This window comes from Chaetodon trifascialis, chromosome 21 (genome assembly GCF_039877785.1).
Source record: "Chaetodon trifascialis isolate fChaTrf1 chromosome 21, fChaTrf1.hap1, whole genome shotgun sequence".
NCBI lineage: Eukaryota > Metazoa > Chordata > Actinopteri > Chaetodontiformes > Chaetodontidae > Chaetodon > Chaetodon trifascialis.
The window spans coordinates 10,209,348-10,233,795 of record NC_092076.1 but is presented as its reverse complement, the minus strand read 5'-3'; the positions used below and the strand labels follow the sequence as shown (position 1 = coordinate 10,233,795).

General features: G+C 42.5%; 1 protein-coding gene across 1 annotated transcript in view; it reads left to right on the top strand.

The window, feature by feature from the left end:
- Positions 1-24,448, top strand: part of LOC139349888 (protocadherin-15-like) — a 170,447-nt gene that overhangs the window by 110,536 nt on the left and 35,463 nt on the right. The window contains exons 27-29 of the mRNA XM_070990928.1: positions 17,463-17,572; positions 18,125-18,265; positions 21,574-21,701. Coding sequence (XP_070847029.1) covers positions 17,463-17,572; positions 18,125-18,265; positions 21,574-21,701 — 379 coding nt within the window. The remainder of the gene's footprint in view (positions 1-17,462; positions 17,573-18,124; positions 18,266-21,573; positions 21,702-24,448) is intronic.

The following is a 24,448-nucleotide window of genomic DNA, read 5'->3' as shown; positions in this document are numbered from 1 at the left end:
GCATGTTAGGTAAAAGCCACCATGTGCTGAACAGCCAAACCACAATGCATGCAGCAATTTTAACATCTGATAGGAAGACAGCCTATGCATGCATTTACCAAACTGGTTAAGTTGTAAGTAATTAATGTGACACAAGTTAGTATGTTGGTTTGTATGTTTTTAACATTTAAAATGAATGTCCCCCTTATCACATTTTGGGTTTAGACTACACATACTGTATCTGGACTTAATGTCATAAGAAATTTCAACAGACTGCATTTCAATTGTTTTCAGCCTTCAGTTTTCAAGTAGAAAATGGATTAACAACAAAACGATGGGAGATGGATGGATTTGTTGGGCTAACCAAGGAACAGTAGAGTAGATGCACGATAAAGTAATGTCGGCCGAATCTCAGTGTGTCAGAGATAAAAGGTAGCAAACTGAAATTGTCACAGGGAGAAACATGGAGAGATGTGAAATCACACATACAGTTCAGTCCAGTTCAATAGAGGATAGTGGCCAGTCAACCACAAAACTTCAAACAGCCCAGACTTTCTGTAACATGTGTTTGTGGGACCCCCGACTGAGAAAAAGTTCCCTTCCTCCCAATCGCCAGACCAACCAAATAATCTTGTGAGAGCTTGTCAAATCATACTCAGGGCACTTCTAAATATACTCACATTGTTTGTTGTTTTGGCTCAGTACTCCAGCAAGCTGCATTTCAGTCCAGCTCAGCTTAAAGTGCTGACTTTTAGCTTCGAGTGTGTTTCAGGTTGCTCACATCCATTTTTGGGTGAGCAATGTAGGTTTTGTAGCCCCCACTTGTACCCTCAGGGGTATGTAGAAAAATGGGCTACAATTTCTTACACGCTTCATCTAATGATGGTAACTGAAAGTCAGCACTTTAACCTTTACACCGTTTATTCAATGCAGTATGGAGCCAAAACACAAGTGTCCTTTTCCTAGAAACTTTACACAATGAGAAGCAGATGAGATGCATAATGGAGTTTTTTAAGTTGCCCTCGCCATCATTGTCAAAATTGCAGTAGACGTTTTTTTTTTTTTTTGTAATTTAATTAATTAATAATATAAGAAGCTGTGTCACATACTCAACCGAGAATTTTAACATTTTACAGTTATAAAACATGTAGATTTCTAACATTTTCTTCCATGTTTGTCTGAAGGAAACAAGGTTTGTGTGTTAAGTATGCATTAAAGTTGAATACGACGAGATACAGACACACATGCACAGACACACTTTCGCACACACATATGCTCGCTGCGCTCTGAGACTGAACACCAGCGAAGCATAGCTTTGCCACTGTAACCTGCTGTTTGTGCTTTTTCACTCTGTGGATTTCCAATCTAGTAAAATAGTTAACAAGCAGAGGAGGGAAGTTTGTTAAATAATTGTAGCAACTGTGTGTAGAGCAGAATTTGTCCCCCTCCTCTTCTTCTCTCTCTCCCTGTTTTCTCACTGTAGGAGCATCCTTGCACCTGCAGAATTAGTATGCAGTCAGTATCACATACATGTGAATAGTTATCAACTGCCAGGGGCAATTATCAGCATGAGGTTAAGTGAACAGAAAGAAAATATTGCGTCTTCAAAGATTATTGAAATCTGCAAACCCCTCCCACCACTTTCCTAGCTTGTGTATGCATGTGCAAGCATGAGACCATGTATGTGTGTCCTCTTTGTGTTTGTGCCTCTGTATGTGTGTGTGATTGTTTATCTGTGAGTGCAGGCGTAGCCCCCCCCACCCCCCACCCCCACATACTGTCAAAATGCCTCATGGCCTGTTACTTTGTTAATGAATCTAATTAAAAAGTGTTTAGAGTTAAGAGCCAGAGCTCTTCTAAACATGAAAGCTTTGTTTTTAATCGAGAAATTGAGTTATCAAAGATGGCGATATGTTGCTTTGTCTTGCGTCATTACAGAGATAGAGATAAAACACTACAGTATGGTAAGAGATTTAGCAAAATCAGGTCTTATCTATCAGTTTCTCTGCAGTGACATACAGTTAATATGCTCTATTCAAGAATCACAGGAATTCCAGTATGTTATGATCAAAGGCCTCTATATGGTAAATATTCATCATTTCTGAATATTTGTGTTTCAAAACACTCTTTACAAATACAAATGTGTTCTCTCTCTCTTTCCAACTGGTTGTGTGCTTCCTCAGTAGAAGCTGGACAGCTCGAAACTCAAATCCCCATCCAACCCAAAACTAGGCCAGTCCCTGGCACAGCATCTTGTGAGTTAGATATACTTGACACCTGGGAAATGCTACATGCCAGTAACAAAGAGAGCTCCTTCTATTCAAATGTCCACAAGACCTCATCCAGATTTAGTTAAAAGATCCCACATTTAGGAAACATTTTCGAGAACAGTTCCAGTACAATATTAACAAAACTCCTGAAGTGAAGCCTCGTCTGCTGTGGGACGCAGCCAAAGCGTCTATTTGAGGGACCATTATCTCATACACAGCACATCAAAGACAAACTCAAACGCTCCGAGCTCAAGAATCAATCACCAGACTTACAAAATGAACAGTAATCCATCAGATAACTCGCGGGTAAAGCTTGATGAACAAAAAGTGCTCTTGAAACCATTCTTACATCGGAGGCTAAAAGTCATTATTCTTCTGTAAACAAAGATCGTACATATGAGTATGGAAATGAGCCGAGGAGATAGCTTGCAAATCCAGACCGTGACAAAACTCAGTGTATCTCGGCTATAATAGACTGAACCGCAGTAAAGATATCAATGCCACCGTTCAATCATGTCTTGAGAGTTTGTATAAGTCTGAGACCAGTAATATGTCCAAACAAACAAGAGCTGCTATCTATCTATCTATCTATCTATCTATCTATCTATCTATCTATCTATCTATCTATCTATCTATCTATCTATCTATCTATCTATCTACAATGGAGGCTTGTATTTATTTGATTTGCAGGAAGGGCAGACTGCTTCAACACAGGAAAATATCGGCTAATATAGCTCAGCATCTCAAGGATATGTTACCATATTTAGTGTCTGCAGAACAAAACATAATTAGTAACTATAGTGCAGACATGGTGCTGCGGTGAAAGACAAGGTATTGGTTGTACCACTGGATGCAGAAAAAGCTCTTGATAGGATAAACAGGCTATACTTACTTCATGTCCTTCTAAATTTGGACTCGGTGATAAGTCCAAAAAAGGACATAAGTCATAAAAGGATAAATGTGCTCTGTAATTACAAATGGCAAATGATGTCCCACTTGAACGATGCGCACAGGGCTGCCCACTATCATCTGTACACTTTTTATCAGCAATACAGCCACTTGCAGAGGCCCTTCGCACAGATCCTGTCATTAGGGGCATTAAAACAGGGTCAAAGCAGCACAAATGATCATTGTATGCTGATGACATTTTACTCTACCTACTAAATCCTGTTAAGTCTGCCCTGATCTTTATTTACCTGCAGATGCTTCTCCTTTTCAATGGTCTCTCTCAGGTTTATTAGACATCTTATTGCCCCCTTCTTTACTTGTTTTGTATAAAGCCAATTTCACTCCTTTAATTGGTCATATTAAGCAGGATCTAGCCCACTGGTCCAGTCTCCCTTTGTCTGTGCTGGGGAGGGTACACATTTTTAAAATGAATGGTCTACCAAGGGCAGTTTAGCTGTTCCTACAGCAGAACTCTTTCTGTGTATGACCTTGTAAAGGCATTAGATACCGGGAAGCACTTTAGAAAATGGTTCAATCTTGACTTTTTGACTTTTTCCCTAATCAGTTAAAAGTTTTTTAGGTACTTACAGTTGTGCAACTATGTACACAGTCTGAAACAGTCTCAATACTGTGGTGCAACTTCCTCTTTAGAACAGATACTTGGTAATAGCGAGGACTCAGCCAAATTAGTGGCACGATTAAATAGGTCACTCTCCGGGACAGTGAAGGAAAATACAGCTAAAATTAAAACAGTACAAGGAAAATGACATTGGTGTTGAACTGAAGATGAAGAGTGGGATGATATGTGACTCAACTCTATCCGCCTAAGATAAATCATAGACTACATATTACCCCAGTGAGACACAGCAAAATTAACCCAGATCTACCTAAGCTCTGTAATAAGTGTAACTTTACAGAGGGCACATACTTTCACTGTTTACTAGAATGTGTATGGACGTACGAAGTCTGGAATGATGTTGTCAAAAATCTATTAACTCTCGTGAAAATCCTCTTCTTCTGCACAAGGAGATGCAATTTTTAAGTGAGTGTCACACATTGGATAAGTAGTATGTTAAGAGTTCATGCTTAAGTCTCAGCTTTCATTTAAGAGTGGAACTGTTTGAGGTTCAGAAAGTTTCCTTAGGAACAATAACAGCAGGGATTTGTGGTCTGGTATGGGCACATTAGATGTTTTATTTTCAATGCACTCTGTTTGTACACTCCTGTTCTATATTGTTATTAGCTTTAGCATTTGTCAAATCTGTCATTATTGGTAAATCGATTTTAAAAAAAAAACAAAAAAAGGAATCCGGGCAGGAGCTCTTCTTATCGCTATCAGCCAGCTGGACAATAGCAAACCCCAAGCTGTCAGTTTTCTCTTTGAAAAACAACAATCCCAACAATTTGTCTGCCATCATAGTTTTTGCCATAAATGCATGTGCTAATTTCTGGCGAATTGATCCAGTGTTAAAGCATTGTAATTTTGCTCTTTTGCCTTTCCGAGGCAACACTTCTGAACATGCCTGCAGCTGTGAAATACACAGAGCCAGGCTTTTTAATGCTTTACTTTACAGACCGAATGATCTAAGTTTGAATTGGAAACAACAAATACTATTTCAAGTTTTTTACACTTTCTGATTGGGACAAAGCATTTGAAGTCTCACACATTTAGTCTGAGACCAGAATCAATCAATTGGTCAGTCACACTTGATATATATAGCTCTGTCTGTGCATGTTAGTGCAATTCAAAGTGATTTACAAATGACTGAAAACCTGACAAGACAGTACAGATACAAACACTAAAACAATGGGACAATAGCCTCTTTCCACATATTCTTGGCGTTTTGTAACGGATTTTGTGTTAATGTGTTTTGACCACGTTGGGAACTGTTGCAAGCCTGTTAAGTCCATTTCCACTGAGACACTGTATGTGATATTGGCCAATGCTAAAAACCTGACTTGCTTGTGTGAAAGATAATCAGTTAAGGCTCGAGGGGCAGCCATCTAAAGTGGTGTTTCTCCCACATATGTGCATAAATAGGTCATTTTCTGAATTGTGCTCATCATTTGAAGTTACAGTTCCACGTTTTAAGTCTGGCTGCTCTGAGACTGTTTTTATTTCTTCTTCATCTTGTTTTGGATGCCCTCAGTTGCTCAGCATTTTAGCATTGATTTTGATTGTATTTGTAATTTGTATTTGATTTTTGAGCCGAATTTGAAATATTTTAGTCCTCTTTTCACCTCTGCTGCTATTGCTACTTCCTTCCTGTCTTTTTTATAAAGTCAACACCCTGGTTCACCCGCTGTAAACTATCTTCCATCAAATTAAATGTCTTCTCTGCCAAAATGAATAAAGTCCCCGAGGCCCTTAAACATTTTAACTGTAAGATAAACGCCTCCTCCGCCGATGTACGTCAAAACAAGCACGTCCGATCTGTTGCTCTATAAATCCAGTATATGTCTAACCAATTCAGTTGAAGGTTACCTTGTTTTGTTGACACACACAAACAGGCATGTGCACGTTCAGTGGAGTGCTCCTGGCAATGTTACGACTGTGACAACAAATGGCAAACAACCATGGTGTTGTTATTTATAAGATTGCTTGCAGCTGGGAGTCAGAGAGAGAGAGGGAGAGAGGGGGTGACATGGGAAGCTGAAAAGAGAAAAAGGATAGATAGAGGAAGATGTTGGATGATAGTGGAGAGAAGCAGTTCAGAGAGGTGGAGTGTGGCTTTCAGATAGGGAGGAGGGAGTAAGCTGGGGGATGCATGGGAAAAATTACAGTAAAAGTTTGAGGATAAAAAATAAGCACACACACACACACACACACACACACACACACACACACACAGATCAACATACAGGCAGAGATGTCTTTAAAGTGGCAGATGAGCTGACACGCTAACAGATTGAGGTAAATTGAGGCAGACAAGCAGGTAAAGATTCGAATAGAGAAGCGTTGAGATGCACGTGGACAAGAAGATAGGCAGACAGGCAGACTGACACTGAAATTTCAGCTATCTTAATAAAATCCCAGTGTAGTCAGTCATTCACGTACTGGAGAGTCTGTGTAAGGACATGAGGTCATTTGCACGTCTGACCTTTCTGTTCTGTTTTTTATTGCCTTCTGTATCGCAATAACGCTTTACGGCTAAGTCTTGGCCTGTCTTCATAGACAGTACCCACCTCTTTAATACAATACAGGAAATAATAGGATCATTGAAACTTTCATTTCAACCAATAGAAGCATAAAAGTAATGAATTGCAGTGGTGGGTAGTTGACATGGATGATGGTTGACACAGCAACAGACTCCTTAAGGCTATAATCCAGCAGATCCACATATATAAATTTACCTGAATATCAATGCTCACCTAGAGTATAGGTGACTATAGGAACTACTGTACATCTCCAACACGCAGCAGGTAGACAGCTCTCACTCTGTCAGATCAAACAGCCCAAGTCTACAGCATATGACTGCTTGTGTCTGAAAAATAACAAACCCCTAACATCAATGTTTCTAAGCCTGGGAAATAGGAGTTGTGGCATGAATGCATGCAACTGCCTCTGCAGGTTTGAGTGACCCTAAAGTAATGCCAGAGGGTCATGTGTGAAAGTTATGAAAAGAAAGGTTTGACACATCCAGCCCTCCTCATCTCCTTCTTTTTGAACAGTTTTGTGTGGTGTCGCTGGATGTCGGTTATCTTGCGACTATCTTTTAACAACTGCAGGGACAGTTTTCTTGGCTTTGACACCCAGATTGGCAAACCAACAGATCAAAAAAAAAAAAAAAAAAGGCCAAGATGGGCTCTCTGTAGTACTTCAGAACTGGAAAGCAACTGCTGACAGTGTTGCACAGCATGCCTATGTTGCTCTGAAATGTCAGATGCTATTAATTTGTATGTTGCAGGGTGATCTCTGGTTACTGAAATATAGCCGCAGTGCAGTGGGAACTTGAACATGGAGAAAAATTATGATTCGAAATGTATTTTTGAGCCAGCACCAAGCAGAGCCTAAATATAGTCATTATTTCTCAGCTCCTTCCATAAGGTGTGTTGTTCTGTCCCATTTGAGTTCACGGTGTATTGTTCTACCGTTGTCCACCGGGAATGTGCTGCCACAGATACGCCTTCATTAATTTTCTTCATGTTTGGAGCCATAACGAGTGTTGTAAAATACATGCTAAGTTCTGTGCACTTTTATAAGCTACTTTTCAATTAATATCCACCAGCAGGACACAGATAAGGATATACTCACACAGGGAGTTATAAAGGTAAACACAAGCATACCAGATCCATTCTGGAGGGCTCCATCCTCCAGTCACACACATGCACGGAGGTACAAGTCCTCGCTCATGCCTTAAAAACACTACATACAGGTGAGCAGAAGCGTGTGGCATCTGGGTCATCTCATTTCAACCACACTCCAATTCATCTGTCTCTGAAGACCTTTGACGCTTGCTTGTCATGCACAATGTTTCCCTTGTGATTTAATACTTTGTGAGACTCTGAAACTTGCGAGGGAAGCCATAGGTCCCTTCCTGACTCGCATCCACTGACAGAAACTGGAGTGTTGTGGGCAGATGAGTGAGGCTGAATCCCAAATAGTTTCTCTGTCTTTGAGGTAGAGTTTATTAGTTGGACATTCAACATGCACATTAGCAGCAGCTCTAGTGAATGAAACAATGGCTTTGTAAGTCAGATTAATGACAACCTTTCCTCATGCACAGGACGGGCGCCACCTGCTATTCGTTAACTAAGGGTGAATCCCATTTCTCTTTTCTACCCCTACCCCTACCCCTTAGCCCTACCCCTTGTCCCTTGCCCCTTGAAACGGAGTGCCAAGGGGTAGGGCCGAAAGTCAGCCCCTCCGAATTGGGACACCCCTTCGACAATCGCGTACGTCATCAGTAGTCGCCGCTGCCCCTTACGTAGACAGATGCGACAAGCTAATGCTACCGTCACATTCGATTCGTGTATGACATTCCTGCATGTTGTATCCCACAACGCTGTCAATGTAACTGAATACCAGCAGCGAGGTTGCCAAAGTTATTATTGATAACGTTATCACTGCAGATTATCAGGCTGCCCACAGAGCACCGCTAGTGGCATTTAGCCTGGCAACGGTAACCACGTAACTGAAGCCTTGACTACTATCGATTTTTTGGGTTTTTTTTTTTTACGAGGAAAATGACCACTATACATTGAAACAACGTTAAAATAGACAATAAAGTGGTTTTCGTACATTTTAAAACTTCGTTCATGGAGAAAATACCGGTCTTGCAAGGCATTCTGAGAAATCTGTCGTACCCCTCCGTTTGGAGTGTGCCTCGGAAAAATCTCCGTTTGGAGGGGTACATAGCCCTACCACTTCCCCCTACCCCTCCGTCATAATGGGAATTGGGACACCCCTACCCTTCCACGTGAACGCACAAAAAGGAGGGGTAGGGCCAAGGGGGAGGGCCTTGTGCTCTCAGCCTGTCCTGTTTACAAGGCTGTATGGGTGCCACCCTCGACCCTCACAGGATCTGAAACAGCTCAGGGGACCTCCTTTCAAACCCCCCCACCAGAAAATGATCACACTGACTAAGCGGAGTTGGAGATGTTATCCACTCAAAGGAAGAGATCAGCTTTTAGCACGGCAGAGATATTTACAACAGAGGCCTGGTGGGATTAGCAAGACTCAAAAGGAAACTAATGGTAATCAAATTCTCTTCAAAATGAAAACGAGTTTCATTTCACAGTGGAAAAGCAATAAGACCTCTGATTGATTTTGACTGTTTGCTTCCCCGGTGAAAGAAGTAACCAGAAGTATCACCAAGGTGTGAACTCTCATACACACTCCAGCTCCTGCCAAACCCTGCAGGGGACTTATGGCCAGAAGGTCCAGATGAGAAAATGACCATGAATCTGCTTGCGTATCAACACTTGGAAACGAATATCTCTCCTTTTAAAACATGTAGGAATTAAGATGAATGAATTGATTTTTTTTCCTCCCCAACCAGAGTAATAATATCCAGCCACGAATCCCATTAAAGGGAAAACAATTCCCATCTTTATTACACACGCCATGACTGATTTTTTCGATTTTTAAACTGTTGTATGGTGTAGTTCTACCACGGGACCATACTCCTATCTGCTGTTCACGTATAGATAGTTCTCTGCAATACCTGCATATCTTAATGATCATTTCCAATGGTATTTTAATAGTTTTAAGAAAAGAATTGCAAAGAATCTCATTTAGTGGTTATACTGGGAAGCCTTTATTCCCTTTTTGTTAAGCAATCATGTGTATAAGTCTTTTGTCCTGTTTCTCATATTTTATACTGTTAACTTGAGTGTTAAAATAGATGCTTTTGTTATTTTTTAGTAGTTTTGCACTCTCATCGTACAAAGGCAGGCATTCACTGCCTTTCACTCATCTGTTTAAGGTTTATCGCCATGCAGTCTTCCTGTAGACTTGGGTTCATGAGGGACTGTCTCTTTACAAGACCCTGTAAACTAAATGTGGAGAGTTAAACCAGCCTATTGTGGTTAATGATATTCTTCCTTTTTATCATACCTCGGGCATTTTGCAAATAACAACAACAACAAACAAGAATTCACAAGAGATATAGGTCCAGAAGACTGGAGCAGGCAGCGTGTGAACAAAGATCTGGCTGCTGTTGGATACTTATATTGTCTGCCTGGCCAGTTCTTTCTTAGTTGTTGTTGCATGAGAGCTAACATTGATAGCAAACATACAGCGTCTAGTAGACCACAGTGTCGAGTTTTTTTTTCTCTGCAAGCTACAGAATAAACAATGCTGCAGACAATAAAGTTCAGGGTGACTCACCATCACAGTGCCACACCAATATCGACAGCATATCTCCAACAAGTATCTCTTTTTTAACAGGTTTCCACATATTTGAGTCATCATTTCTTATTCTGAGGTGGATTTTGTTGTTCATTAGTTGGTGTGGTTGCGTGTGTGAAGCGTGTAATAAGAAAGACAAAGGATCATGAATAGAGAGATTGATGAGGTGGTTTGAAGATACTGAGAGGTGGTAATTACAATTCTTTTGTTCTGATTAATGATAATAACAAGCAAAATCATTGCATCGCCTGACGTCTCTTCACTCCACCCCCCCCCCGACACACTCACAGGCACACGCACACACACTCTCGCACACACACACACATAATTGCATTTCCATTACTTTTGGAAACATTCCATAGACTTACATTAATTTCATAAAGAACAATTTAACACTTAATCAATGATTTTTATCTCCACATTTTGTATTGTATGTATGCAAACCCTCATATATTTCTATTATGCTATAACACACACATTATGCTTTAACACAATTCGGACATCATGTGCTCCCACCTACACCTGCTTTGGTGACATCATCGTGGGAAACATGAAACTGTGACACCATGTGATATGTCAAGTCACTGAATGTGAGAAAACAATCATCCAATTATCTTTTCGCATAGTTGAAGTATTATTTATATTCAGTTGGCTAATGGGGTCAACCTTTAAAACCAGCTTTTTGATTTTACTGCGAAGCGACTGTGAGCTCGTCTGCTGTCAGTCTACGCTGATGGGAAGATGGTATCAGTCGACTGGCAGGCGCACAGGCAGATTTGCTGGACAAATGATTTTCACAGAAGTGATGTTCGATGAATTTTCTTGTTACAGCACATTTGCGCACGCACACAGACTCTGTGCTTGTCAACCATTTTTTTCCCAGATTCAGTCATTTTAACATTGCAATCACATTTTTCTTTTTCCATTTTCTTCCACTGTGCCGTCCCTATTCCTCCTTTCTTGCTCTTGTTGCATATTTCTTCTTTCTTGCCTCTATATCACCTTCCCTCTCATTCTCTCCTCTCACCCACAGCCCTCATATACACTGCTGGTCCTTTTTCTCTCCCTGCTCTGTCTTACATATTATGTTTTACGTATTAGCACTTCAACAATGCTCCACTGAATTCAGGCGTTTGACTGTCAGTTGACAATTACGACAAGACCGTAATGCAAAAGGGGAGAAGAGGGCCATGATAAGGTGGGAAAAAAATTGCTGAGACACTTGTCGACAGAACATGGAAAAGAGAGAATCAGTTCAGGAGATAGAGAGAGCTGTAAAGACCAGAGAGAGTGACTGACAGACAGGAGTGACAAAAACGGAGAGGTCGTGCGTAAACCAGTAGAGCAGAACGGAGAGAGGTAGGAAAGAGAGATGTGGGATTAGAGAGAGGAGGAGAGTGCCAGAGGGTACAGAAAATGAATTTTGATTATTCAGACAGTGCTGAGCACAAGTAAGAAACACAAAAAATAGATTAGTTACATGCCCTGGCAACTGTAATAAATATTGTCTCACTGCTCCAACATTTTTAACTCCCGTCTGTTTTCTTAACAGGCCAAAACAAACAGTTTGAAAACCTAATTTTAAAGAGTCTGATGTTGTAAAATCCTAACACCTGCCCCATCAGAAAACTGCTTGGATTTCAACCAGCATGTCTCTGTAAGCTCTTCAAATTGTGGGAACTTGCAGACTGAGAATTGAAGCCCGTCAGTCCTGAAAAATGGGCACAGCAGGAAAAGTAACTTACAGAACTCCAGCCGGCATGGAAAGGTTATTACTGCAGGCGGTGAAGATCCCTCGCTCAACAGTCTCCTGATGAAAACCCCACATTCAATTAGCAGCTTTCTCGAAAGGGACAGAAGAAAGGAGCAGAAGGATCCAGTGAAAGATGCGGCGACTGTTGAAAAGAACAGCGTGTCGATGTTTTCGGTTGGTGTTCATGAAGCGGTCATGGCTGCTGACCGCTAGTTCTTACATCTATTCAACGCACAAGAGCATAGAGATCTCATTGGATGTCAGACTCTCTATGCTAGACTTGAGAGGAGACAAGAGACTCAGTCTTTGGATGATGTATACATCTAATTCATCCCTCCGGATTGTTGACATCATTTACCAAAGACAGTCTGTATAAAAGGCTGCAGTAATGAGATTAAAGAGCGTCTCCAGAATCATGTGTAAACATACTCAACAGAAGTGCTTGTCGCACGTTGAATAGCCACAGAACCCGTTGACCTTCCTTGTAAAGCTCTTTTTTTTCATCCTTTCCAGTCATTTCACTATGGATTCATTCCAGGACAGACTGAAAATCAGCACCGATACCCCCACAGTTCTGTTATTATAGCGCCTCGCCCTCAATCTATAACAGCCAGCTCAACCCCCCACAGAACAGTGTGGCTGTTCAGAAGAGCAAACACTGGTTTCCTTTCAGACGTGCTCAGATGTCGCATCATATGAGCGAGTTCTTTTCAAGCATACATGACCAATAACACTGGGCAGACACTGTACAGATCAAGCCCAATTTCAACCCCCAATTAATTAAAAAAATGTTGAATTTGTGCCCGATCAGTGGCCATCTGAGGACATCAGTTTGGGTTTAGGAGGCTCATAATACTAAAATCAATAATCCAGATGTTGGACTGTCAGGTGGATTTCTTAGGCTGTCTTGTGGTTTCAATAATTATGTAATCTGATTGGCTGCTGTCAAAGTATCTGTTATAAACTGCAATGAGCTTGTTTTAATATTATTCCAGTAATGTTTTACACGTTTTGACGAACTGCAGTCTTGACACACAGCTGTGATATAAATAACTCTGAACTTTGCTGCACAGAGAATCACATTGTGTGCATCTTCCCACCGATGTGCAGATTCTTTTCTTTTCCTCTTACTTTCTGTTTCAAGAAGAATTGCAGTAATCTTTCAACTGTCAATGGACAAACATGATCGGGGGTAGATCAAACTCCAAAGAGTAAACCCAGAGGTTGCACATTTTGGTGTATCAAACCTGTTTTTATGTGACATACAAGATTTTTAAAACTGCAGAGCACACAGTTTGCCCATGTGAGATTATAATAACCTCTACTGTAGACTCAGTAAGATTTGAATGAGTTTGTCATACAGTAGATCAAACATGACCTCTGCGACGAGGCATTGCCAGAGCCCGACAGAACCAAAGCACTGCTCTGCACGGAGGATATTGTAGTTAGATGTGGACAAAGAGAGACAGAGACAGAGAGAGATTAAAAGAAGTGACAGAGGCGGAATTGCAAAAGAGAAAGAGAGAAATGAAAAGGGAGTCGTGTGAGGAGGGGCAGAAAGAATAATGATGAGGAGGGGAAGATGATGAATTGTACATAGCTGAAAGAGATGGGCTTAAAAGCGAAAAACATCATGAGTAAGGCAAATGAATGACAGTGGCTATAAGGGAAAGACCCCCTGAGAGGAGGGTATCATTGCCAACATCTGTCACTATCCTCATAATAAGTGTCACACTGCTGAAACACTGAACACACTCATAGCTGTTCAGGTTTGTGTCCTATAGTCTACATTCAGTCTGACTATGAGCTTCTAGTGTGTGTGTGTGTGTGTGTGTGTGTGTGTGTGTGTGTGTGTGTGTGTGTGTGTGTGTTTCTGTTGTTATCAGTGTCAGCCCAGCTTGCTGTAGTTAGGACAGCAATGATTAGACAGTGCAGGAGGGGGAAACAGAGGATTGATAATAAGCTGTGTGTGTGTGTGAGTTAGTGCGTGTGTGTGCGTGCTTATCTGCATTATGTCATGTACTATAAATATGCATATCGTCTTGTATGCCTGTAAATGCGTTTTGACCCGTCCGCAAGTAGTCGTGTGCGTTGGTGTGATTGTATTGTACGTGCGCACATAGTTCAGTGTGTCGGCCCACACGTGTGTGTGTATGTGTATGTGCACACAGTTTCTTCATTGTGCTGCCTCACCCCTGTCAAATAGCCATTGTGGAGAGGGAAGGGATGGAGGAATGGATAACAATCATAGCTTAGGTCTGCTGGGGTGTTGGCTGGGAGCATCAGCCTGAGGGAGGAAGGAGAGATGAAGGTAAAGATGAAGAAAAGAGGAGATACAGATGCAGAAGGAGAAGGAGAGATAGGCGTGAACGTGGGTGGGTGTAAATGGGAAAATGAAATTCTACCAGGGAAGAAGTAGGAAGAGGGAAAAGATTGGAAGAGCAAAATGCTTCAGTGAGAGGAATAAAATAATTTCATGTTTCTAAGTTATTGCACTACTGCGAAACAAGCCCAAATTCATTGATTGACTGTATTCGTGCTGCTGCTGCTGCTGCTGCTGCTAAACTACGTAACTGCAGACTTAGACTTTCTCACTTTGTGTTCCATCTGCACAATGAGTTCAAGCTTCTCCTCGTGAATCGCACAGTCCTATTCTGTGTCATTTGAAAAGCGCATGCATGTGACAGACATGATTTTCTTCCCTTTTATTGCATACCATTTAATAAAGGCAGAAAATCGCCCAAGAGTATTTCCAAAAGGAACATTTCAGCCGTTGCTAAATGAACGTGAGTCTGGACTGGATGGGGCTGCACAGAGGAGAAAGTATGCCTTTTTCTCAGGGGACTTTTTGTCACAGGAGGAAAAGCATAGGTATAACAAAGAAATGAATAATGGCTCTTTAGCTGCTTCAGTTTCAGGGTCTTGTGCATGCTGGCTCATTGTCACACTGGTGTGGCTTACTGGGACACTTAGAGCGGAGCCTTTGCTAATGTCATTAGTAGCACTAATGCTTTTACTCTTTTTTTTATTTAGTGCCACTGTGCCGGATAAAGCTTCGGCCGGATTTTCAGGTTGTCCACCAATCTGTCTGTACATCCGTATGCCCCATTCTCATGAACATGAATGGGACGGAAAAGCCATGAGGGAGTTTCATGACATCTGGCTCAGACGTCCACTTGGACTGAAGGATGAACTGATTAGATTTCGGTCGTTAAAGGTCACTGTGACCTCACACAACACATTTTTGACCGTAACTCGAGAATGCATACGCAAATTATGACACAGAGGTCTCATAGGATCAAAGGATGGAAGTGATGACATTTTATATTCAAAAGGTCAAAGGTCAGCTTCAGTGTGACATCATAATGTTCTGCAAAAACACTTTTCTGGCCGTTATTCAGCACCATAATCAGGAACAGAAGGGGACACTGTGACCATCGTTCACATTTGGTCAGATACTGAGTTGGTGACACTAATCTTGGCGTCCACCTTGAAACTGTGCTGATTGTACAGATCTTCTGTGCTGCTGCCGGGTTGAAGATGTGTCCGAAGCATCCATATTTTACAATTTGTAGCAGCATCCATATTTGAAGCACTGCAGTCCACCACAAGCTCATTGATTCTGCTGATATTGAGCTTCAGGTGATTGTTGTTGCTCCATGTGATGAAGCTCTCCATCAGTCCTCTGTCCTCCTCTAAGTAAAGACAGTATGTCTTTACGCTGTTATTCACTAGAATCATACATGCCAATTTCCCATTTCACCCAGAAATACTATCCATCCATCTATTTTCTATACCGCCTATCCCTTTCGGGGTTGCAGGGGGCTGGAGCCTATCCCAGCTGTCAACGGGCGAGAGGCGCCAGTCGATTGCAGGGCAACACACAAGACAAGCAACCATTCACGCTCACACTCACACCTAGGGGCAATTTTAGAGTCACCAATTAACCTAATGAGCATGTTTTTGGTCTGTGGGAGAAAGCCGGAGTACCCGGAGAGAACCCACGCATGCACGGGAAGAACATGCAAACTTCACACAGAAAGGCCCCGCCCAGGGATCGAACCGGCGACCTTCTTGCTGTGCGGCACGCGCACTACCTGCTGCCCCATCGTGCCACCCAGAAATACTATATATATTAAATGAGTCTGGACAGATGGATGTAAGTGCAATTTGACTGGTTGGCGGAGGCAAACAAGGTGTAGGTGGTAATTCTAGTTTTTTCACGTGCTTCTTTTTAAACTTTTTGCTGTAGTTTAGTTGCACAACAAAATACTTTTTTGTTTCATTTAATTCTATGTTCATGCAATAAACTGCAGGTTTATTATATATTTGCTTGGAGGAGTGTTTGGGTAGAGCAGGTGGTTAGAGGAGCAATTGACTGGGCAGGAAGTTAGCAGCTCTCTCTCTCTCTCTCTCTCTCTCTCTCTCTCTCTCTCTCTCTCTCTCTCTCTCTCTCTCTCCTCCCCCCAACAGTCCCATTTATCATGTTGTGATTATTTGATAGCTTAGCCAGTTGGTAGCCCATGTTATAATGTTTAGCCAGCTGTGACGGTTGGCCTAATGACTGGACTGGGTTTATTTAATGGACCAAAATCTGCTGGAAGTTTCAGAGTTGCCAGATTCTAAGAAAAAAAAACTGCCCACCACATGCAAGGGGAGGCAGGTGGAGAAAAATAAGACCGTGCCTGGGTTCTCTTTCAGAGCTGTTGATGGTTTACTGTAATTTCACCACCTGCCTCAGACCTGTAATAGGCGCTGTCAGACACCCTGTTCCAAATGTACTGCATCAGACCAAGTTTTACGCAAACACAATGCACAACTTCTTAAATGACCATGCAGGAGGCTCTGCGTGTTAACTTGCTGCATGTTATTACCTCAAAAGGTTGAAACAATTAGTTGATTAATCCACGAGTTGATCAAGAGAAAATTAAGCACCAACTTTTTTCATAATGAATTCCTGTTTGCATTTTTGTGTCAAGCACAAATGTCAGACATTCTCCGCTTCCAGCATCTCGAATGTCAGGATTTGCTGACACAGTAAACTGAATATCTTTCTTAAAATGCCACTTAAACACATCACCTGGGCTCAGGGAAATTTGCGATGGCCTTTTTCCAAAGCATACCCTACATTTGAGAGATGGACTTGGACCTTTCAACCAGCCACTGGCCTCAGTTCAAGCTTGAAGAAACTTACGTGAACTAAACAGCGCCTTTATTTCCATGTCTTTTACATTATGGGTTTGTGGTAGTTGTGAGAGGTCGACTGCTTTGACAGTTTCGATATCTGACTGACATTCAGCATCCCGCAAGAGTTGGCTGGACGACAACAATGCATTGATGATGTTTCCAGAAATTTAAGTGCAGAAGACAACATAACTAAATGTTGTGACAATAAGATAAACAGAACAAGAAGAACAACTTCCTACCTGATTGCTTGACCCTCTAAGGGTGAACACTGCTGATGTGTATTTTATCTTTTTGGGCTAAAGCTGTCAGCATGAAGGAGTAAAAAATGTTGGACGCGTTTGACAGATATAACTCTCGGCTGTATTTAACTTGCCAAATTGCAGTTGGCCCATGAGACGAAGTGGGCCTGCAGTCTACATATACATATTTAATTTTCTTATCAGTTGATATTGACTGACTGATCCGTTCCCAGGTTTCCACCAGTGAGCGAGGAGGCTGCTGTGGGAACCCCGGTGGGAGCCATAATGGCAGCTGCTGTCAATCAAACTATCGTCTACTCCATCATCGAAGGCAACGAGGGAGGTGGGTACGCTCCGAGCTTTTTATACGCAGAGCAGTGCCTGTTGAAGGCTGACCGCTGAAGGAGCTGAAAAAGTTACTTGTGCTATATGCTTATTAGCAGTAACTACACAGGACATATATGGTGCAACCAAAACACTCTCTCTCATTTTTCCCAAATTACAAACACCAGTGATCCATTTACACTTTGCCATGCATCTTGGAAAAAGGTGTAAATGGATGCATCTCTCCAAGACTCATGAGTGCATTAAAATGCATGTGAAAACTTGATTTGACGGGTGTAAATGGGGCCTTGGAGTAACAGGTTTCAGGTCAGGTTGCTTATTTTGCCAAAGCTTCTTATTCAAACTCTCTCTGTCAACAGCTCAGGCACACAGCCGCCTTCTCACTCTGTAAAACTCTAAAACTGTCTGCTCACTATCCATCTGCTTTATACAAGAAAGTAAAGTGTCCCGTCTTGACCTTTCCCTCCTTTATTTTGCTCTCTGTTTCTTTCATCCTGCTCCCACGCTTGCCAGCTTTCTTCACCTCTCCCTCTCTCCTTCCTCTCTCCAGGTGCGTTCGCCTTAAATGAAACGACGGGAGTGATTTCCACAGCCAAGCCCCTGGACTACGAGGCCAACTCCAGCTTCGTTCTAAAAGTGGAAGCAGACTCCATGAGATTGGCGTCCTCGAACCTCCGAGCTCCCTCGAAGAGTAAGTGCGCGGCGGTGCTTGTGAACTCTCCGCCTCTGAGATTAGAGGACTTACTTTTGACATCGGGTTGCATCACCGTAGATTTCATGGATTCTTCTTCTTTCTAATTACACACACACACACACACACACTCTTTAGGTTTAAAAAACAACTGTGCATTATGTGATATTGCTAAGATAATTGCCACAGGCTGCAGCTTTCTCTCCTGCACACGCACTTATCTCTCTCTGACTCACACTCTCATTCTCTCTGGAGCTCTCTCTATTTTTGCCTCGTACAAACTCCCTCCAACTCTTCTCCTTGCCTGTACAGATATGTCTTGGAAGACATGTTCTATTGGGCCTTAGCTGTTGTTGTTACCTTTCACACATCTTTGTCCTGTCTCTCAGCTGTCTGTCAAACCTTCAGGCTACACCAGCTTGTTGTCTTCACTGCTGCTGTTTCAAAACACTCGCCTTTCCTCCTCCTCCTCCTCCTCCTCCTCCTCCTCCTCCTCCTCCTCCTCCTCCTATATTTGAGTCTCATTGGCGTGTCGCAGGTCTTTGCTGAAACGCAATCATGCAACCGTCCAGAATTTAACTCTCAGATATCAAACATTTGCAATGATCAAAGTGGCCAAATAAAGCTGGCGTGCAGTTTGAAGATTGAAATTTTTATCTTGGAAGCTCTAACTTTTTCCCAAGCGTTGGCACAGAATGATCCGTGCAGGTCAGGTCAGTGTTAAATAACACCGAACCTGCTGTAATCCGAGCGCAGCCGTAAAGTCTTTTCGGTCTGTCATTCTGTCTCTTTTTGTACTTTTCTCTGTCCTAATTTTCTTTCATTTCTATCTTCATTTCAATCCAGCCAGAAATGAATTTTCCTTTGGTTGCATGTGGGAGGAAAAGCCCGACCAAAACAAGTTTTCACGGTTTTAATTGAAATTATAACTGAAGTGAAAGTGGCTCTAATTAGTCTCTATCTCTTCCCTCTCTATCTATCTTTCTTCCTGCCTCCTTTCTCTGCCTTTCCTCTAGCTGCTGGTCTTTCTCTCTTTTCTCCTTCTCTCTTTCACAGCGTATCTGCATTCTTCCTAATTGACGCTCAGCTCTCCAGGTTTCTCCTTTCTCCTTTAGTTGCAGCGTTTACCACATGCTGTCGTCATTTCATCCAACTATTCGAATTCAAGCATTCTGTGGAGATTAAAACTACAAATCACTGTAGTCACTGGCAAATCTCCTTCAACTCTTTTTGGCACGCGTTTTAATCAGGCAACAAATCAAAAGGACTGTAACAACGTGTTAATCCGGTTTTCTAGTTTAAGTGGAGGTTGGAATCGTAAATAGAAATTTGGTAATATGGTGTCTCATTGGCTTTTGGGAAATAAGCAGATTAATGTTTGCGTCTGCTCGTTTCTGTGTTTGTTTTTTCTTTTTATGTGCCAGTGTTTTTTAAATGATTTTTTTTTCCTTTTGTCTGTCTCGGAGTAAAACTTGAGCAGTTCACAATCCTGAGATTTGTTCTTTCTTTCTGATGCATGACTCACCCTTTTACAGAATTTGCTTGATGGCATTGTGTTGCTGTTTCACGTGGGTGTGATTCACAACTCCCTGTTTTCGGCCAGATAAGACTGAATGTGACTGGCTCCGAGTTGCAGTGACGGAGGCTCATTGGCACAATCTTTTGTCCTACACTGAATGTGTAGCTTGGTTGCATCGCAGTAATATTCAGTCTATTTTATTGCTCATTTAAAATAGATTTTTTTTCCATGGAGTTTGGTTGTGGATTTCAAAATACATCTTACAGTAATAGGGCGGCATGGTGGGGCAGCAGGAAGGTCACCACAGCAAGAAGGTCACCGGTTCGATCCCCGGGTCGGGCCTTTCTGTGTGAAGTTTGCATGTTCTTCCCGTGCATGCGTGGGTTCTCTCCGGGTACTCCAGCTTCCTCCCTCAGTCCAAAAACATGCTCATTAGGTTGATTGGTGACTCTAAAATTGTCCTTAGGTGTGAGTGTGAGCGTGAATGGTTGTTTGTGTATATGTTGCCCTGTGATCGGCTGGCGACCGGTCCAGGGTGTACCCCGCCTCTCGGCTCCAGCCCCCCCGCAACCCCCAAAAGGAATAGTCGGTATAAACAATGGATGGATGGATCTTGCAGTAATATTGCTGCAAATCTGGATTTTGAATTTTTGGAATAGACATTTTCTTGGAAGACTTTTGACTTGGAAAGGCCATGATGTCGACTACAGTTTGTCCATAGCCATGGCAGCCAGTGAGGTCCTGCATAAATGATCAGCTGGATCAGAGCAGGGTCACCTCTGCTGCAGCATCCTCGGGCATTCAGCACTTCCTTATATTTCTCTCAGCACGTTTTCAAAATCTGTGAGCGTCTTCTATCAGCTCTAGAGGTGAAGCCAACAATCCTTCAGTCATTACTCACTCTACTGTCCCTTTAATCACTATGTAAATTTGTAAAGCCCCTGAAACATAGTTTTATCAGCTTTGTACTTTGATTAATGGACATGAACACAATATTTTCTTGCAAAGTTAAAACAGTTTTGGTGATTTCACATTGAGAGATCTCGTACGTACTTCCCTGCACCAATTTAGGAACATCTGAATCAAAATGTGGTGACAGTTGTGGGGTGGATGGACTCATTACTCGTTCGTCTTACATGAAAATAATGCACACCTGCAGAGGATCACAAACGCTGATCTAATGTCACTCGACCTTACCGAAGAACAAGACAGTTCAGGTTTGCTTTTCTTCATTGTGATGATAATGTTTTTAACGCAAACTGACCTCAAAACACTGCTGATCGCTTCATGGCTTCACGTAGTGTTTCAAAGAGGAGAGGTGTTCAGTCACTTTCAGACCAGTTTTGCAGTGATATTATAAACACACTGATATTGTAAACTAGTCAAAGCTGCTGCCATAGTAATATTTATGACACCTGCAGGCAATGCACACGCTAACACTTTCCCTGTCTGTAGATGGTATGTCTACATCTGCTGGTCTAAACAGCTGCTGTTGCTCATCTTGCCAATATGTGGCAGAGGTTGGACTTCAGGTTCAGAACTTCAGGCCTGAAACTGCTGGCGCTGCAGCTGGATGATGCTGGCTGGTTTCGGTTACGGGTGATTGACTTCAATGACTGTGTTAATCCTTGTTAATTCATTTGCAATTTACTGTTTTGCTTTTTATCCCTGTGGCTTTTTCCTTTAGTAGAAAACACACTTTCCCCAGGCAGCTCTATGCCACCTGTGTACCAGCAAATACTGTACTAGTATTTTGTCCTAACATGTAAATTGTGTCTGTGTCTCCTAGCTAACATGGCCAAGGTGATAATTGACATCCAGGATGAGAACGACCACCCGCCTGTTTTCAGCAGAGCTCTTTACATCGGAGGGGTTGCAGAGGATGCTAAAACATTCACCTCCGTCTTGCAAGTACAGGTACGGACATACATACACACACATACATATACAACAAACTGCAGGCGGTAAATAGAATATAAGAGCAAGTAACAGTATAATGTAATTAATGAAGCGAAGCTCACGTTCCACTTCAAGGCGGCCATTTCTCGAGTCACCCCTACGCTCACGTGGCATTTTCCTCTCACTCCAACACATATCCAACAAATTGTTTTAATCATGGCGGAGTACTTAAGCAGTGTTCACTCTTTGGCTGCTCGCCTGCTGCCACACTGCTGACCTGACCGCGATGCTGCTGTCACACCACGTGCAGGCTCTGAGTCCGTCTCACCCTTGAGGGGGATGTTGGTCTCGTCACCGTCTCCCTGCTGTGCTCGCCTTGATGTTTCCTGGTGGCCGGTGACAGAGATAGACAGCAAACATTAATGCTGTACATATTCTACATTTACATAATAATCTGTTCCATGTGAGTTGGCCGGCTGAAAGGCTATTGCCTTGGAATAAATGATGTCTTTGTGAAGCTTATGATGTTCAGTTTTTCCTGAAACTGCATCAGAAGTCTGAATTCACCGGCCTTCGTTTGTAATATTGCGGCGAGGATTGATCTGTATTTTAAGATGTTCCTTTCACTTGTGTCCCCTCTTGTCTTACCAGTTCTTGCTTAATGTGAGACTCAAAATATTTTGAAAAGTAGCCCAACCATGGCAGCTGTCCAGCACAATTCATTTTAGCTCCAACAGAAGGCGCTGTGTGGATTTGTGTGCTCCTATCTGTGTTGTTTGTTTTAAATGAAGACAATATTCAACCCAGTAAATAAGATTAGCGAGTAAGATTATTCTCTGTCTCCATCCCTCTCCCTCGACATCTACCTCCATCTTCCTGTTAATTGATACATCTCTTTCTTTTTTACCCAACTCGGGAGAATTTCATATCACTATAAACAACTTGAGCGGCTCCCGTATTATTAAAATGCCTTTCAGGACCCAAAATGGGTCACACAGTCTGTCTCTTTCAGCCTCTATCTGAGAAACAGCAATATGTTTTAATGAGCCTGGATGCCACAGGAGACTCGGGCAGGGTCTCTGGCAGAAACGTATCAGCTTTAATATTTTATTACAGTTTTTAAGATCATTCTTAGATATTCCTGCTTCATTAGTTCATACACAGCGAGAGTGACAGGAGAGATGAGAGAATAAGGGGGGAGCATGCAACAGAGAGTCATGTTTAAAAGTTTCACAAGGAAATGTGCTTTTCTTAAATTGTTGTTCTTCTGCTGCAAACACCTGAGGTGGGGGTTTTGCAGACAGACTTTCAGTGACACGGGTCCAGTGTGTAGGACTGAGGGGGAAAATGTAAGTCTGTTTTCATTAGTGTGCATGAATCTTTCCTAAGAATGAGCTTCAGAGGCAGCGGGTCCTCTTCCACTGAGTCCACCATGTTGCTCCAGCATGTTTCTACAGTAGCCCAGAACGGACAAACCATTCGCAAAGGTTTTCCTCCATCCTTGGAAAGGGAGGGTGAAGCAAGGGGTATTCAGGGAGTTGTAATCTGCAGTCTCACTGGTAGATGCCACTAAATCCTACACACTGGTCCTTTAAGACTGTATTTGGCTGGAGATGGTTTACAGCGTCCTGCTCGACAGTCACCTGACCTCTTTAAGTACTAGAGCTGACTGACAGGAAGGACTAACGGCCTGCTAGTAGGCTCGATCACCACAGCGAGCGGTAATAGATCTGGAGGTTGGAAGTAAGAGACAGGATTGATGGTGAGATAAAGATAACTGGCATCCTGCTGAGACACAAACTGACTGGACAGAAGAAGGCTGGGAAGACATACATGATTCATGGGTGGATGAATAGATGGAGTCGGGGTGGGGGCGGGGACGGGGACGGCTGGAAAGATGGAGGAGGATGTTGGCGGCACACTTGCCAACATCCCGATGAAGAAGTGAGTGACACAAAAGATGGCGAGAAAGTTTGAGACGTGCATTTTCAATCTCAGTGGTTTCACTCAATTAGTATAACTAATTCCATCACATCTGTCTGAAGCACGCACGTTGTCTTAATGAGTTTTGCGTGTGTGTGTGCGCGGGCGTGTGTGTGTGTGTGTGTGTGTGTGTGTGTGCGTGCGTGCGTGCGGGCGTGTGTGTGGGCCAGGCTGCGTTTTGCTATCTGTGCGATGCCTCCTGCAGACGTGCACGTGCAGGAGGTCCGCCTGTTTGTCCCTCAGAGGATACCAGAACACAGATATCGATCAGGTTGCGGATGAGTCTCACATTAGAAAACCTATTTGTTGCCACCAAAGATTGTTTTGTTCTTCAAATTCAATTGAAGTCACATTTTGTCTTCCCCAAGACGTTTCTGTCACTACACCCACCACAACCAAAAGCAAATGCAAATATGTGGAATTTACTGTTCTTTCTTTCTCCGGCGTTTCTCTCCACTATAATTACTAATTCCCATCATCCTTTTAGTAGGTCTTTATATCAAGAATTGGCCTTCGTTGGTGTGTTGGTGGAGGCACCGGAGATCAGAAATTACATTCCAGAAAGTCAGGTTACGATGCATTTATGAGTTTAAAGTCTTGTCAGATGAGGATCATGAAACGTTTTATTCTCCATGTATTTGACTGGCAAACGCCTGACCTTGCCAGATGATTTTTCCTCCACCTTTTCTGCCAGAGCTCTGCAGTGGCACCAAGTTCCATGGACGTTAATGAGGAGGCTGCTTCTTTTCACACAGTGTTGTCGAACGTGGCCTTATTCACCA